This window comes from Podarcis filfolensis (genome assembly GCF_964270895.1).
Source record: "Podarcis filfolensis genome assembly, chromosome: 15".
In the NCBI taxonomy this organism is placed as follows: Eukaryota; Metazoa; Chordata; class Lepidosauria; order Squamata; family Lacertidae; genus Podarcis; species Podarcis filfolensis.
Genome location: NC_139618.1, coordinates 3119835 through 3136894, shown reverse-complemented (window position 1 = coordinate 3136894; position 17060 = coordinate 3119835). Strand labels below are relative to the sequence as shown.

The following is a 17060-nucleotide window of genomic DNA, read 5'->3' as shown; positions in this document are numbered from 1 at the left end:
GCCTGGCAAATCCTTACCGTTGCCAGCGACGACGGCTTCTCCAGAATTGCAGTCGCTGTTGCGGTAACAGAGCGCGTCTGGAATGCCAGAGCTCTGTAAGGAAACAGGGAAGGAAATCCCGTGAATCAGGGGCGAAGGCAGAGACTGACACAAAGTTCGTCACCTAGTGACCTGCATGGCTGAGCCCAGTCTCCCCAGTCCTGGTCTGATACTCTAACCACTGCACCACACAAGCATCCTTCCCCATTCTGCACTGGGGAGGGGCTGATGGGAGTTGTAGTCCGTAGTAGCAGGAGGGCAACAGGTGAGTGACGGCTGATTTAGAGGGCCTCCCAAACCTTTTTCATTGGAACTCCACCAATGTCCTTCCTCTGTGTATGTGGCCAGGAGTGAGGATGCTATTTCCACCGTTGTGGCTGCAATAGTGAACATAAGATCTCAAGAAGAACCTGCTAGATCAGACCCATCTAGCCCAACATTCTGTTCGTTAAGTTGTGGGTGAACATATCAGACAACGCAGCGATTCTTCAAACAGCTCTTGTTTATTCACAGGCCAGGACAGAACTGAACTGAGGAGCTCAGTCAGCCTGCTTATATAGAGCTCCAGAACAATGTAACTGTTGCCATTTTCTAAAACTATCCAATCACTGAACGTCACTTTCGATCCCTTATTTGCATAACTATCTACAGTATCCCCCTGCTAGCCCAGGGTGAGAACTTCAGTACATAACACCGTTCTCACAGCAACATTTCAATGGATTAAGCTAATGTAATTATTATACAGTGGCACCTTGGTTCTCAAACTTTATCCGTTCCGGAAGTCCGTTCCGAAACCAAAGCATTCCACCAAAACCAAGGTGCGCTTTCCCATAGAAAGTCATGCAAAATGGATTAATCCGTTCCAGACTTTTAAAAACAACCTTTTTAACATGCATTTTGCTGTCTAACGAGACCACTGAGCCAGAAAATGAAAGCAATAAAACAAAACAAAAAATTCAAAATAAATAGCAAAAACAGACAGACCTTAGCATAATACTGTACTCAAAATGGAAGTGTGGCACTCAAATCGGAAGCATAACACTCAAAACAGAGCACGTTCAGCTTCTGAAAAAAGTTCGCAAACCGGAACACTCATTTCCGGGTTTGCAATGTTTGGGTACCAAGTTGTTTGAGTAGCAAGGTATTTGAGAACCAAGGTACCACTGTACATAATTCCTCTAGAGTGGAAAACCAACGATTGCGAATACTCGTATTAACTTATTTTGGAGGACCATGCAGGAATCTCCATTCGTCTTTCTAACAAAATTCTCCCACATCCCCCCTAGTGGTCGGGGACCAACGCGAACTTAAACAACAACAACAAGCGGCTAGACCTCAGTGTCCTTCTTGGGAATTCCAGATTGTCAAATCCCAGTTCTCTTAGGTGGTTCTAGATGGCCTGTTTAATGTGCATTCAGCCTGATATTTTTGCAGCATCAATCAACAAAGATGGCTATTTACTGAGCATTCATTATTATTTGTTTGTGGGGAGATTATATATGCCTTCTCTTATTGCAAAAAAAGCCCGATATTTTGAGGGAAGTGGGTTGCTGTGCAAGACCTCCCAATCCAGTACAATTCTGCAACCTGATTTTTTTTTTGTCATTTAACGGACTCCCACCCCAAAACAGTGTCCGACTGGAAGCGCCTCTATTCCTTACCATTGGACTGTCCAAGTCATCGTTGCTGAAATCTTTACACATGGTCTCCAAAACTGCTGCCCTGCCCGCTGTCTAAGACACAAGCACTCACAACATATCTCCGTTTTCACAAATGCCTACCTCAGCACAGGTGTCCTGCCGTTGGTTTGGAGTGACAATCAAGTTGGTCATTACAAAGAAGACGCTTTCGCCCTGAGGAGATGAAGCAGAGAAATGGGGTTGGGGGATAGGGAGTTTCAGAATTTTGCTAGGAAAAATCTGACAACTTGAGGACAAAAATAGTAATATGTGGCCTGTGATCACGGTGGGCAAAGCAAAGATCAGGCTCTACTGGTCTATACTGGTCATGTTCTTCCTCGACTGTTGGTGGAAGAATGATTCTGAATACCAGTTGCTGAAAACCACAAACTGGGGAGTGAAAGTGGTGCTGGACTCAGGTCCTGCTTGTGACATTCTCGTTGGGGCATCCGGGTAGCTGCTGTGAGAAATCACTATTGTTTTAATTGCTTGTTTCTCTACCTTTCCACGCCAGACCAAATGTTTTCTCTGCAAGGTCAAAGGAAAATGGAAAAGCCTCCCCATTGTCTTTTTGTTCACAAAACCTGTCTTAAGGGTATATCTGTGTATGAATAGGGTGAGCCTGTGACCTGGCTCAGGAACAAAGTATTTGTCTCTACAAAAGACTGGCCAGGCTCTCCAGGGTATCCAGTCAAGTGACCATTAACAGGTAACCTGCCAGACAGGAGATAAACAACGCACTCAGATTTCTGTTGTAGACCGCCCTTTCTGTGGTGTAGATGTGATGTTTGTGGGGGGTGGTCTTGGGTTACACCCCTTCTGTGATGTATGTATGATGTATGGAGGGGTGGTCTTGAGCTCCAGGGCAGGGAATTTAAAATGTCTATATAAGGGCAGGCACGCCTTTGTTTGGGGTCCTCCTCCTTCTCCTGCGTGTGAAGGGGGCACCCTGTTGCAACAGGTCAATAAAGATCAAGCTTACTAGCTGCTTTGTTTCCCAATATTCTCTGGTTGGCCTCTGTTATTTTCTCCGACTGATGGAGAACCTGCAACGGATTCTATAAGGGCTCTTTGCGTCCCCCATAAGGGAATCAGGGCAGATTATCGTTTATTACAGGGGCATCTTGTTGGTCCAGGATGCAGGCCTAGATGGGCTCCCTTTGGCCTGACCCAGCAGCTAGGATCCCTTCGAACATCCTTCTGGTAGACCTCCGGGTGATTTGCAGGCTGCACGTTATTAAGAGCTACTGACATTAAAAGGCAGCATCGATCATTCCCCACATCTGCAGGTTCTATGAAACCTCCTGTTCCAAGCAGCTGGACGATTTTAAAAGCACTTTAATTTGCGGCCCGTGGAAGCTACTTCTCCCTCTTCTTAAAAAAAGCCTTTGGCTCACCTTGCAATCCTCCTTGTTTATTGCTACAGTCGGTGGCTATACTTAGCATGGGGCACAGAGCCACATCTCTGCAGAGAGAGGCCCAGGGGACTGGGCTGCATTCACCTTGAAGAGAAACCAGCAAGGAACCCACAAAGGCCAGGAGGATTTGCAGGGGAAATCCACAGGCTCAGAGAGTCCTGGCAAGACTCGACGCACACAGGCCTGACCATCCAAATTTGCCAAAGTTGGCAGAGAAGGCGCCCGATGAATCTCTAGCGGCCGAGTTTCTTGTTGTTCTACAGTGAGCTTCACCAACGCAGGGGAATGACCAGAGACATTCCTGCAGGTGATCTTTGCCAGGACATAAAAGGTTCAGGCAACCCCTGAGCTACCCTGGATTTGTAAATTAATCTTAATTTAACAGTGAGTCCGTAAGTGACTGTGGAGGCCAATTCTGGATCCACACATCCTTCCACTGTGGGGACATGGGTTTCTGGGTGGGAGCTGATCCTGGTGTCGATTTGCCAAGCGTGCCTTCCTCCTAGCACGTTTCTCCCTTTCGTCCTGAGTTTGAACGTCTTCAAAGTCCATGACACCTTTGGCAAAGGCTGTTCTCCAACTGGTGCACTCACAGGCCAGTGTTTCCCAATTGTCGGTGTTTATACTACATTTTTTTTTAAGATTTGCCTTGAGACAGTCTTTGAAACTCTTTTGTTGACCACCAGCATTACACATTCCGTTTTCAAGTTCGGAATAGAGTAGTTGCTTTAGAAGACAATAAGCATCCGCACAACATGACCAACATGACCAGTCCAACGAAGTTGATGTTGAAGAAGAATTGCTTTGACACTGGTGATGTCCAATACACTGGCATTAGTTCACCTGTCTTCCCAAGTGATGTGTAAATTAATAGAACTAATATGAACAGTATAGAAAAATGCACCCAACTAACAGGCGCTTACACATTGGTAATGAGGGACACATGAGTATCTATCTCCCCTTTGCAAAAAAAAGGGAAAGTGATAAATATATTTTAATAATGATGGTGATGGTGAATGGAAATTTGAAACCTTTTAAAAAACAATGTGGTCATATATAGATGTAGATATAAATACAGATATAAATATAGATATAGACAGATGATAGATAGATATCTATATCTATAGGTAAAGGGACGAAGCAGAGCAGCGCACGGAAACGCCGTTTACCTTCCCGCCAGAACAGTACCTATTTATCTACTTGCACTTTGACATGCTTTCAAACGGCTAGGTTGGCAGGAGCAGGGACCGAGCAATGGGAGCTCACCCCGTCACAGGGATTTGAACCGCTGACCTTCTGATCGGCAAGCCCAAGAGGCTCTGTGGTTTAACCCACAGCACCACCCGCATCCCCTATCTATATATATCTATATATGAGAGACAAATGTTGATGCTTAGAATCAGGGGAAAGAAGGCAGCAAAACTGCGTCAGTGTGGGTACCTGTGGGGGGATGACATAGTCTGCGACATCCCATAGCCTCTCGCCCAGCTCAGAGGTGTTGGTGAAAGCCACGCCTTTCACCTTGGTGATGACGGAGCTCTGGATAGACGTATCCACATCCTGGTAGCCTTTCTTGACCACGAAGACCCACCTGGAAATGCAACAGAGAGTGAAACAACAGTCAACACAGAGTTTTCTGAATCAGGGGCGAAATCAGAGCTGTGGTGCATGGTGGGCCTTCTGGACATGCTCAGGGGCATTTTTTAAAAAAACGGTAATTAACATCCCATTCGTTTCTGGACTTCACCTTTCCTTTGGGAAGGGGTCATAGCTCAGTGGTAGAGCATCTGCTTTGCATGCAAAAGGGCCCAGGTTCGGTTCCTGGCATCTCCCAGTCAGTCTAGACCAGGGGTGGCCATGTGATCTTCCAGTGATCAGTGATCTACAACAGATGTCCGGTGATATACCAATATATCGCAATCTACCTGTTGGACGTGCCTGGTCTAGACTGCGGGAATGTTCAGGGATGCAGGAGAGGATATATTGTTTGATTATATCCTTTCCAACTTGTGTTAACAAGTTCCACAATTTAGCAGAGTAACATTCCCCTTTTTTAAACTTACACAGCGGATGCATTTGCTCAGGCTCGCTAAAGCCTCTAAAACACGTTTTAAAGGTAATTCCCCACTTAGTCCCTCATAAAAAGATAAGACACGACACAGTCTTCTATAAAAGTATAAAAAGAGTTTACTCACTCACATTCTGTTCACAATTGGATCCCAGAAGGTAGACTTAGCTTAGAAAAGTAACATACACCTGGAAACTACAGTGGTACCTCGGGTTAAGTACTTAATTCATTCCGGAGGTCCGTACTTAACCTGAAACTGTTCTTAACCTGAAGCACAACTTTAGCTAATGGGGCCTCCTGTTGCTGCTGCGCCGCCAGAGCACAATTTCTATTCGCAACCTGAAGCAAAGTTCTTAACCTGAAGCACTATTTCTGGGTTAGCGGAGTCTGTAACCTGAAGAGTATGTAACCTGAAGCATATGTAACCTGAGGTACCACTGTATCTCATAAGGAGACAGTCCCTTTGTCCTCTCTTGGCTGGAAGCCAAGAAAGCATCTTAGGCCAAGCAGATGTTGCTTCTTCGACAAATGTGGTCAGAGAGAGAGAGATGGCTGACCAGTCCTGCTCTTTTGTTACCAGGGCAGGTGAGGCCACGCCCACCTCTAGTCACATGCAGAGGAAGTCTGTCCTAGCTTAGGAGAAACAGGAAGTTCTGACTGGCTGGTCCAGACATCCCCTTTTATCTCCACTCTAGGGATGTTGTACTTGACTGCTCTTGAGTTTCAATAAAATGCATGCTGTACTGAGCTAGATAACTTGGTCTAAGGCAACTCCCTCTGCTCTTATTTAATCACCTTTAAATCCAGAACCATGAGGACTAGAACTCTTGTATCTCAGGGAAAAGAAGTAGCTCAGTGGCAGAGACTCTGCTTTGCACGCAGGAGGTTCAGGGTTCAATTCCCATTGCCTCCAGGTAGGGTTGGAAATTCCCTTGCTCTGAAACTGCGGACTGGGAAACAACTCCATGCGTGAAACTCTGGAGAGCTGCTGCCAGTCAGTGTAGACAATACTGAGCTGGTCTGCTTCAATAAAGCTGCTAATGTTCCATCAGAAGTCAGTTCTTGGCTTCGGTGAAATTAAAAATAAAGGCTCAAACCAGGCGGAGAATGTCCTGTGTGAGAGTATGGAGGTGGTTGGAGGATGGATGGCAGGTAATAGATTGAGGCTGAATCCTGACAAGGCAAGACAAGACAAGACAAGACAGAAGTACTGCTTTTGGGGACAGGTGGCAGGTGGGTGAGGTGACTCCCTGGTCCTGAATGGGGTAACTGTGCCCCTGAAGGACCAGGTGCGCAGCCTGGGAGTCATTCTGGACTCACAGCTGTCCATGGAGGCAGAGGTCAATTCTGTGTCCAGGGCGGCTGTCTACTAGCTCCATCTGGTACGCAGGCTGAGACCCTCCCTGCCCGCAGACTGTCTCGCCAGAGTGGTGCATGCTCTGTTTATTTCCTGTTTGGACTACAATGTGCTCTATGTGGGGTTACCTTTGAAGGCGACCCGGAAACTGCAACTAATCCAGAATGTGGCAGCTAGACTGGTGACTGGGAGCGGCCACCGAGACCACATAACACTGGTCTTGAAATACCTGTACTGGCTCATGGTATGTTTCCGAGCACATTTCAAAGTGCTGATGCTGATCTTTAAAGCCCTAAATGGCCTCAGTCCAGTATACCTGAAGGAGCGTCTCCACCCCCATCGTTCAGCTCGGACACTGAGGTTCTGGCAGTTCCTTCCCTGCGAGAAGTGAGGTTACAGGGAACTAGGCAGAGGGCCTTCTCGGTGGTGGCGCCTGCCCTGTGGAACATCCTCCCATCAGATGTCAAGGAAATAAACAACTACAGTGGTACCTCTGGTTACGTACCTAATTCGTTCCGGAGGTCTGTTCTTAACCTGAAACTGTTCTTAACCTGAAGCACCACTTTAGCTAATGGGGCCTCCCGCTGCCGCCGCGCCACCGGAGCACGATTTCTGTTCTCATCCTGAAGCAAAGTTCCTAACCCAAGGTACTATTTCTGGGTTAGTGGAGTCTGTAACCTGAAGCGTCTGTAACCCAAGGTACCACTGTATCTGACTTTTAGAAGACATCTGAAGGCAGCCCTGTTTAGGGAAGTTTTTAATGTTTGATGTCTTATTGTGTTTTTAATATTCTGTTGGGAGCCGCCCAGAGCGGCTGGGGAGACCCAGCCAGATGGGTGGGGTATAAATAAATCATCATCATCATCATCATCATCATCACTACTATTACTTTGGAATAGGTTTCATTTCCAGGAATATTTCCAGGAAATTGCTGCCAGTAGTGCCTGGGCACTCACTGGTGCCTCCCTTTGTGAGTCTCTTGGTGACCAGGACTCCATCCCTCCTGATGCACAGATTGGATTGTGGACCGACTCCTTTCCCTACTTTGGAATTCTCTACATACCTCAGCTGGAACGGCAAGGCAAAGCAAGTCACTGGCTTCTCTATGGGGAGGATAAAGCATTCCCTGTTGAATTTCTGCCTGTCTCACAGCCAGTAAAAGTCACCGCAGCCATGTGTGGTGGGGAGAGAAAGATGGTGCCATTCTCGGGGGGTGGGGAGTCTGCTTTCTTTCTAAACGAAATCTTGAAGGTATCACCACCTCAACGTGGCTTAAATTACTAACTTGCCGAGCCCAGGCGGAAGCAGGGAATTAAATGTCCCGTAATTAAATGCTGACAGCTGCGTCAGAAAGTATGTCGTTCGACAGCCACGTGCCACGTAAATGACTGTCACATCCTTGAGCGCCCACGCGTCAGAGAGGCATCTTGGCTACAGGGAAGCAATTTGCTCTCCTTTGATGCCTACAGGGATCTGGGTCATCACATCAGCCGTCTCCCAAGGGAAAACTCGTGCACACTGCCCTGACAGAAAAAATAAAAAATTGCAGCCCATAGTATCTCCCTAAGGAAAGTAGAATTCTGCAACTTGTAGAAAAAATGCTGTGTTTTAATTGCACTCATAATGATGCTGCTGTTTCTCTTGGCTTCTGTTCCCCAGCTCAAAGGAAACTGTGTAATAATAATAATAATAATAATAATAATAATAATAATAATAATTTATTATTTTTATTATTGCGGCGCTCATCTCGCTTTACTGGCCGAGGGAGCCGGCGTACAGCTTCCGGGTCATGTGGCCAGCAGGACTAAGCCGCTTCTGGCGAACCAGAGCAGCGCACGGAAATGCCGTTTACCTTCCCGCCAGAGCAGTATCTATTTATCTACTTTGCACTTTGACGTGCTTTCGAACTGCTAGGTTGGCAGAAGCAGGGACTGAGCAACGGGAGCTCACCCCATTGTGGGGATTCGAACCGCCAACCTTCTGATCAGCAAGTCCTAGGCTCTGTGGTTTAACCCACAGTGCCACCCGCATCCCTAATAATAATAATAATAATAGGCGATAAAACATCAAACATTAAAAACTTCCCGATACAGGGTTGCCTTCAGATGTCTTCTAAAAGTCAGATAGTTCTTTATTTCCTTGAAATCTGCTGGGAGGGCGTTCCACAGGGCGGGCGCCACCACCGAGAAGCCCCTGTGCCTGGTTCCCTGTAACCTCACATCTCACAGTGTGGGAACCGCCAGAAGACCCTCCTTGCAGCTGGACCTCAGTGTTTGGGCTGAACGATGGGGGCAGGGGGGACAGATTGGTGTAACGGTTTGATCTTATATTTTTTAAATTACGCATTGTTTGCTGCTTCCTATTTGCTAAGCACAGTCTGGGGATCAGCTCCCGCCCGGAAACCCATGTCCCCACTGTGGAAGGACGTGTGGATCCAGAATTGGCCTCCACAGTCACTTAGGGACTCATTGTTAAAACCGTGTTTATGGAAGACGATCTTACTCAGCTACGAGTGATTGATAAAGAAGAAGAAAAATAGGGAGGACTTGTCTGCTTGCCAAGGATACGAACAGGAAAGATGAGTAGATTCCAAGAAGCATCACAACCAGAGGGGAGGAGATGGATGGCGAGAGAGGACTGCGTTGGAGGGAGGATGAGGATACTGGTGAGATTTCACAGCCGGATGTCAGACGCTCATCGAGACCCAACAAAGGCATTCCAGCGTCACAACTGTCCTACCTCGCAAGCTCGGCGCAACCCCTAGAACCAGGACAATCTGTCTTACCCATCGCCTTGGGCTGCTTCTTGGAATCTGCTTCTCTGCTTCTCCTTCAGTATCTGTGCTGAAGAAGGACATCAACTCAGGGAAGGGAATGACGGCTTGTGTTTCTTCCTCTGACTCAGGGGTCAGCAAACTTTTTCAGCAGGGGGCCAGTCCACTGTCCCTTAGACCTTGTGGGGGGCCGGACTATATTTTGAGGGGGGGAAATGAATGAATTCCAATGCCCCACAAATAATCCAGAGATGCATTTTAAATAAAAGGACACGTTCTACTCATGTAAAAACACGCTGATTCCCGGACCGTCCGTGGGCTGGATTGAGAAGGCGATTGGGCCGGATCCGGCCCCCGGGCCTTAGTTTGCCTACCCCTGCTCTGACTCATCTGGGCAGAGAAAGAAACAGAAGCCTTCGTCAAACTGGTATTCGGTGGAGGGACAGTGGCTCTATCCTCCTTCGTGGATTTGCCCGGTTCCTCTTTTAAAGCCAAATGGACAAAACTGATGGACGGTGTCGAGATGGCAAAATGCACAGGAAGAATTAGAAACCAGGAAGAGGTTTAGCAGCATTAAGATAAATTCAACAGTGCAAATAAGTTTGGACGGATGTAATAATGGAACACTGAACGGTTTCGTTTTTGTAAAATATGCAGGGATTTATGATATGCAAAATGAACCACGGAAAGAGAAGTCGTTGATATTTTAAGGATGTTTAAATGAGTATTTTAAATTGTAAAACAGAAAATTTAAACACACCCACACCCAGGAAGAGGAGGTCTTTAATAAAGAATGGGGAAAGTTTATGATTTATTTGGTGGGGGGGAACTATTGTAAACAATTACATACATTGGTAGGATTGACAGAAAACTTGTGGTAAAGATTTGAACTAAGGATTTATAAAAATAGAGTTACGACAGAGATGCAGAAGGGGAAATCATTACATTCAGATTCAAGATGGGGGAGGGAAGTCAGAAGGGATTATATGTTTATGTATATAATCCATTCATTTATGGAAAACAGAAAATGCAAAAATAAAATTTATTAAAAAAAAATAAAGCCTTACAGGTTGGGGGCCGATCACTACCTCGTGCGGGAGAGAATTGCCAGAAATGAGGGAGATTTTCAGGGGGGGCAGTGATGGGCACCAGTGCACATGGCTTGCCTGGCAGGAGAGAGCCCCTTTTAGCCCTATAGGCACCTGCCCCCTAAGTGGTTGTCCTTGGGCTCAGAAGGGTTTGCCACCTCTGTGGGACGTGAAGTCACGGTGGGCCACGCCTGCTCCTGAATTCTGCAGCACCGAGGGATCACTGCGCTAAAGCATCCTCCACGTTGCTGCCATGGCAACCTGATCTGCTGTCATGTGCTGAATGGGGCTTTGCAGAAGAGCAGCTGAAAGCCAGTTTCAGGCAGAGGAAGTCCCTGTGCATCTAGCGCAGTGTTGTCTGCACTGACTGGCAGCAGCTCTCCAGGGTTTCAGCCAGGGAATATATCTCAGCCCGACCTGGGAAATGCCATTGGGAACTGGACCTGAGACCTTCTGCATAACCACCGAGTTCTGAGCATTCCCTAAAAACAAAGCAAGATTCTAGTCCTCATGGTCTCGAACGAAAAGTTTAATCAGGAGCACCGGAAGTTGTTTTGTACTGATTCAACAGATAGTGACAGTCTGGAAGAACGCTTGGCCGTGTCTACATGCACGGACTGGCAGCAGCTTTCCAATGTGAGGAGCTTTTAGATTCTTTTTCACAAAGGGCGGCAAATATGTTCCAGCAGCCTTAAGGGTTTTCAACGCAAAACCCGTTTCCCAACTCCTGTACGCTGCAAATGTCTGGCGTAATGGGGACCTGCCAAAGCTAGATGGCTTTCAGGCAAAATTTCTATGATCTCTGCTGCAGGTACCCAACTGTGCCCCCAACTCCATACTTCTGTTAGAAGCTGGTGAATGCCCAATTTCAACTAAAGCGTGGTGGGCTGCCCTAAGACATTGGCTCAGGATTTCAGTGTTTGATCTAGGGAAGGGTTTGTACCAACACCTGACCAATGAGGAATTTGTCAGCGAATGGCAGAAAACCATGGCTAAAAAAGCCACCTCTTGGTCTGTCACCCCCCCAACTGTATTACCTGGGTTATGAAGGCACCCAAAAGATGTTAAAGCAAAGATTATGGGATAATGCACACAGTGACTTGCGATCTCAATCACACGCAGTCTGTAGTCCGCTGGCAGTAGGAGTACAATATGGGCATGTCTTTAAGTTAACATCTTACATTAAAAACCTGACAGTACCAAACTATCGAAGGCTTTTCACCAAAGCCAGACTAAACGTCTTTCCTTCTGCAGTGTTGGATGGCAGGTTGAGAGGAGTTCCCCACCAGGACAGACTTTGCTCGTGTGCTCAAGACATCGATTCCATAAAACATATTTTGTTGCACTGTGCAAAATATGAGCAAGCCAGGGCTGAACTGATACTACCCTTGCTGGTACCTTTCCCGGGAAAATCAGAGGCTCACTAGGTCAGGTTCCTATTGGAAGACCGGACAAATGCTAGAACATTAGCAGTGGCAAAGTTTTTATCGGTGGTTGCAAGAACCAATGATCCCTATATTCTGAACAAAATGCTTGTTTGACCTGGAGGTAGGCTGTATGAATTGTGTAATGCTTTGTAACGATTTGTTGGGTCTCTGGACCGTAATAAAGATTGTTGTGGATCGAGGGCCCGACCCCTGCTAAGTGAAATAAATACACAAGGACACGTGATATAAGGTTAATGGGCAAGGAAAGGCCACAACTTTATTGATTACAGCAGTGAAAAGGTATTGGCTTAGGCATTGGATGACTATAGGAGGTGGGTTTATTCAACAGTAGGTGGAGCCTGTTGATGCTAATCCAACTATAGGCTCACCCCCTGATGTCACCGAGGGTCGTGCCATGGCCTCCCGCCAAGCAGGCATCGGACAGAGTACACGACCGCCAGATTCCTTTAACGGAATAACCCACGGTAGATAGCATAGGCGATGGCCACACCTAGCCCTTGACACAGCACAACACATGAATCCAATGCCTAACCTACCCACCAATACCACAAAAGTTGTGACGATTGCTACGAGGTAGGCGAAAAAACCAAAAAGCCTAATGCCAAATGGAAAAATTCCTACCAGGCCCCCCAGACAACCGGGGCGACCAACCTAAGGTCCATAGCAAGGCCAAAAACCTAGACCCTGAGCTAAATGGGAGTGGAGGGTGGGTGACTCGCTGAGGGACGACGACGAATGAGGAGGGGGCGGAGCTGGTGCCACAGCATTAAGCTGCTACACACGCCCCCCGGAGGCACCTGGTTGGCTGTCTCCGGTGGGCGTGGGCACCAGCCAGGTAAGGAGGGGAGGGGGCTAAGGCCCCCTACCAGGGGCGGAGCTCGGTCTCCCGCCCACAACCACTCCCCTCTCTTCCAGGGAGGAGAGTCTTTGTTGTTGTTTATCCCCCTAAGATGAGATCTTTCATCAATGCAAGGAATCGAACCCAGAACCTTTCAGAGAATCATCAAGTTGGAAGGGACTCTGAGGATCCAGGCTTCCTCAACCTCGGCCTTCCAGATGTTTTTGGCCTACAACTCCCATGATCCCTAGCTAGCAGGACCAGTGGTCAGGGATGATGGGAACTGTAGTCTCAAAACATCTGTCTCAATCAGAAAATCCGTGCTCTAACCAACTGATTTAAATTCTCACACGTCCTTCTATAACTTGAGCACCAGATTATTTTTTAAAGGATCTGTGGTTTTTAAAAGAAACCCGTGGATAACGGAAGGATTCCCATCTTCTTCCTGAGCCCCACCACCATTTTCAGCCCCACCACCAACTCCATTTTGTACCGACTCAACAAAACACGTCTCCTTTAAACCTCCAGTGGGGCGGGGACATTGCGGGTTTGTTAATATATGCAGATGTTTTAGCTGATTAAATCAATCCATTCAAGGGATCCATTAATCATCTGAGTCTGTGTGCAGTTCCCAAATGCACTTCCAAAGTGCTTGGAAAAGAGAGGCTTATTTCTGAATAAATATGCCCAGAATTGTAAATTTTTCTGACAGGTTGGACAGCAACCACACACAAACACACTTATGCTGTGAAGCATGTTGGAAATAATAAATTCTGCATTCTGTCCTCCTGGAAATATCTGTGCAATACACCTTTTGCTCTCGATACAGAGGGCCAGAGATATCCATTCCCTGCACTGGTCCCGACCCAATCATCTTGTTACAATCCTGTACTATGGGAACGCCGGACCAAAGCAAACTGAACATGTACAGAGTGCCCAGACTGCACCAACATCCGCCACAAAAAACCCATTCTGAGATTACAAGCCCTCGCTTTCGCCCACAGCTGGTCATTGCAAATACCCTAAAATGCAAGTGGTAAATGAGGAATGAAGGAAACAGGGCAGAATGGAATCAGAGCATTTCAGGGTCGCAAAGGAGACCCTCGAGCTCATGTAGTCCAATCCACTGCTCGGTGCAGGATCTGCAATGCAGGATGAGACGAGTCCGCTGCTTTCAAACAGAGGCTGTTTCCCTGTTGAACAGCTCTCCTTACAAGTAGGAACTGCCTCCTGCTGTCTTGCTGAAATATGCTTCGCTGTAATTTTTGAGCGCCGGGTTCAAATCCCGACCTGTGGAACGACAGAGAACAAGTCTGCTCCATCTGTGATAGCCCTCCAGCTATTTGGAGACGGCTGTCATTTCCCTAACCCTTAAACGTCTTTCCTCCAAGCTAACCACACTTAGCTCTCTTTCAGCTGTGGCTTCACACATGACCTGGTATTCACGTCCCTTGTTCTCCTGGCTGCCCTTCCTCTAGGTTCCTGTTTGTCAACACCCTCCTTCAAATGTGGCATCCATAACTGGAGGCAGTACTCCTTGGAAAAAGAAGAGGCGAGAGTGCCCCTGAGCATGTCCAGAGTGCATTTCCCTCACCACCGGTGGATAACTATGGAACGTCTCCTGCATGAGTGATCAGGAGAAAGGTTTTTCAGATCATAAAGACAAACGGAGTCCTTCTGTTTCCTAGGAATCCAACACTATATCCCTTTTCTACCATGGAAAATGGTTGCAGGCCTACAAAGCTCTTCATTCTCTTGGGACCAATGAAAACAAAAAGAGCCTTGTTGGAACAGGGGAAAGCTGAGGAATTCTGCCCAGTGTCCTGTTACCAACAGGGGACAGCCAGGTATTTTTTGATGCTCCCAAGCAAGAGGCAACAGCAACTCCCGTGATACTTGTCCCCAGCATCTGGTACGGCAAGGTGCACTGCGCCTGACTGTGGAGGTTCTGTTCAGCTGTGGTGGCTAACAGCAGCTGACAACCCTCACTCGCCAGCCAGTATTTATTTATTTTTAAATAGACCGTTTCTAAAGAGGTCTGTCAACCGACTGCTAAGTAGAAACCCCATGCTAAGGAGCACTCTACCTGGAACGAGATGTGGATGAACTTTTTGCACAACAAAGCGCAGGCGTTCTGGTTGCCCTCTTTCAGCGGGGAGGGAGAGACGGAAGCTGAACGACATGTGTGCAGCAGGTGCCCACCGGGAAGACCCCCACCCAAAGGGTTTTGCCGGCAAATGTCCCGTTCCTATCTGGCAAGGAGCGACCGCCCGTTCACAGCTATCCCTGGGTGCAATGCGACGCAGGCACCCTCCACATGCCCACCCTGGAGACTCTGAAGCAGCCGTTTCCGAGAAAGAAGTGTTTTGGAACGACAGGCATAAACCACATGCGTAACGGCAGTCAACATTCTGGGCATCTGCCAAGGTCCTAGTGGGCATTGCTGATCTGTGCCCAGTTGCTGCCCTCAAAGCCCAAATACTCCCCTCTCTGTCTCCCTTGGTGGCTGAGGATCCTGGCCCCCACACCACCAGTTAGAAGCCCCCTCTCCCCAGACAGCATCTTGACAACCCTCCTGCAAAAAATAAATAAATCTGGGGTTGCCCAGCCTTAAAACAGAGTTTTTATGCCCATCCCCAAAGGAGCAGAATGCTTGGCATCGAGCAAAATCAGTGCAAATTGGCAAAATCCAAACGCCAGTGTGTTTTTTTAAATGTACCTATTCCCCGCAGCTTTTCCAGGTCGTAGGATGAGCCCTGCTAGGCGGGTTCAAAGGTCAGGGGGTTCTGAGCAGCGACACACCAGCTTCCTCGGCTGGGGATCTCACAACTATTAAAGCTGAGCCTCTCCTGCGCATGGGGGAAGGCTCTGGGTTCAATCCCTGGCCTCTCCCGTTTCAAAGGATCTGGCAACAAAGAAGACCCTTCGCCCTGCCCAAGGCAACCCCAGAGAGCAGCTGCCGCTCAGAGCGGGCAACATTGGGTGCAGGCAGGCCGGTTTTCTGACCTGGTGCAAGTCAGTTTGCGACGTTTCCCTGCATTTCGGTTTTCGAGCTGAGCAGCACAAGCCATAAAACAATCCGTCAATAGCAGAGCATGATCTCAAGATCTGGGTCGTGGCTTTGAGCCCCACGTTGGGCAAAAGATTCCTGCGTTGCACGGGGTCAGTCTGGATGACCCTCAGGGTCCCTTCCTACAATTCCATGATTCTCTGATCAGCAAGAGACATCAGGAAAGGTGATGGAGAAGGACCAGCCTGGTTTTACTGTGCGTGGGTATCAATGACGCAGAATAATTATATTTTTAAAAAAAGGAAGAGCAAAGGTTCTCTCCTTACCCCACAATGTAGGCCATGATGGAGAGCTGGACCACCCGGTAGAGCACCCCCACTTTCTTGTTCTTGGCGATGACATATTTCTCCGTCTTATAATCGAACAGCGACAGGCACAGAGCTTTCCAGGCCACCTGCCCCATCCTCTCCCGGCTGGCTCAGCATCTGAAGGAGGAGAAGGATGGGCAGGGGTGCGGAGGAAGGGGGGGAAATAAAAATAAAAAAAGACAGGTGGGGAGGAATTAGCCACGCACGTGTTTCTCCTGGAAAGCTGAAACGACAGCTCCGGTTCAGCTCTGCTGCTGAGCCCTCCTGCGCTTGCTCTGATCTGAATTTTCGGTGGCAAGGGAGAGCTCAGCTGAGCATAGATCTCGCAAGAGCAGCAGCAGCCCTTGCTGGTTGGACAAGGTATGTGGAAGAACCACCTTCCTTCTGCCGCCTGTGATGGAATCTCAAGGCTGAGTCAGAAGGTCCTCGGCCTTTGCAAGCCTGCAATAATAGCTCTGCAGGAGGAGAAAGCTGGCCGCCTTTGCCTTTTCACAACGCAGTTTTTGCAAAAACGGCCCCCTTGCGATGCTCCGCTATTAGGCACATGGCAAAACATTCCTAGCGTTCATCCAGGTTTGGGGTCCTTAATCCGGAGGGGGTATTAAGCATATTGGTGGCCTCTTTGTTTATGCATTTTTGCTCAGCTTTTTAAGACGGGTGGGATGAATTAGTTCTGCCCTTTGCAGATGCGCTTTTTTTCCAGTGTTTTATTGTATGCTGCAAACACATGATGGAAAGCACATTTTGAGTACGTTTACCCCTCCCCAACAAACAATCCTGGGAATTGTAGTTTGTTAAGGGTGCTGGGAGTTGTAGCTCGTGTGTGTGTGTAAATTACAGATTCTTTATTGGAAGTGGGTGTGCTTTAAATGCATTTTAATTGTATGCTGTGTAGGCAGGCTTGTTTAAGTTTTTATGCTTGGTTTTAATGTTTGTTTCACTTTGTAAGGCCCTCTCACTTTCATTCATGACAA

General features: G+C 47.7%; 1 protein-coding gene across 2 annotated transcripts in view; it reads right to left on the bottom strand.

The window, feature by feature from the left end:
- Positions 1 to 16784, bottom strand: part of P2RX5 (purinergic receptor P2X 5) — a 31196-nt gene extending 14412 nt beyond the window's left edge. Inside the window, exons 1-4 of one of the 2 annotated variants that reach the window (XM_083587879.1) lie at positions 16045 to 16784; positions 4577 to 4727; positions 1821 to 1892; positions 18 to 93 (exon numbers count right to left, since the gene is read on the bottom strand). In XM_083587879.1, the coding sequence (XP_083444005.1) occupies positions 18 to 93; positions 1821 to 1892; positions 4577 to 4727; positions 16045 to 16181 (436 nt within the window). In that variant the 5' untranslated portion in view covers positions 16182 to 16784. Of the gene's footprint in view, positions 1 to 17; positions 94 to 1820; positions 1893 to 4576; positions 4728 to 5335; positions 5372 to 16044 lie in introns of those variants that run through there. The other variant, XM_083587880.1, reaches the window with a different exon arrangement.
- Positions 16785 to 17060: the final 276 nt, after the last annotated feature.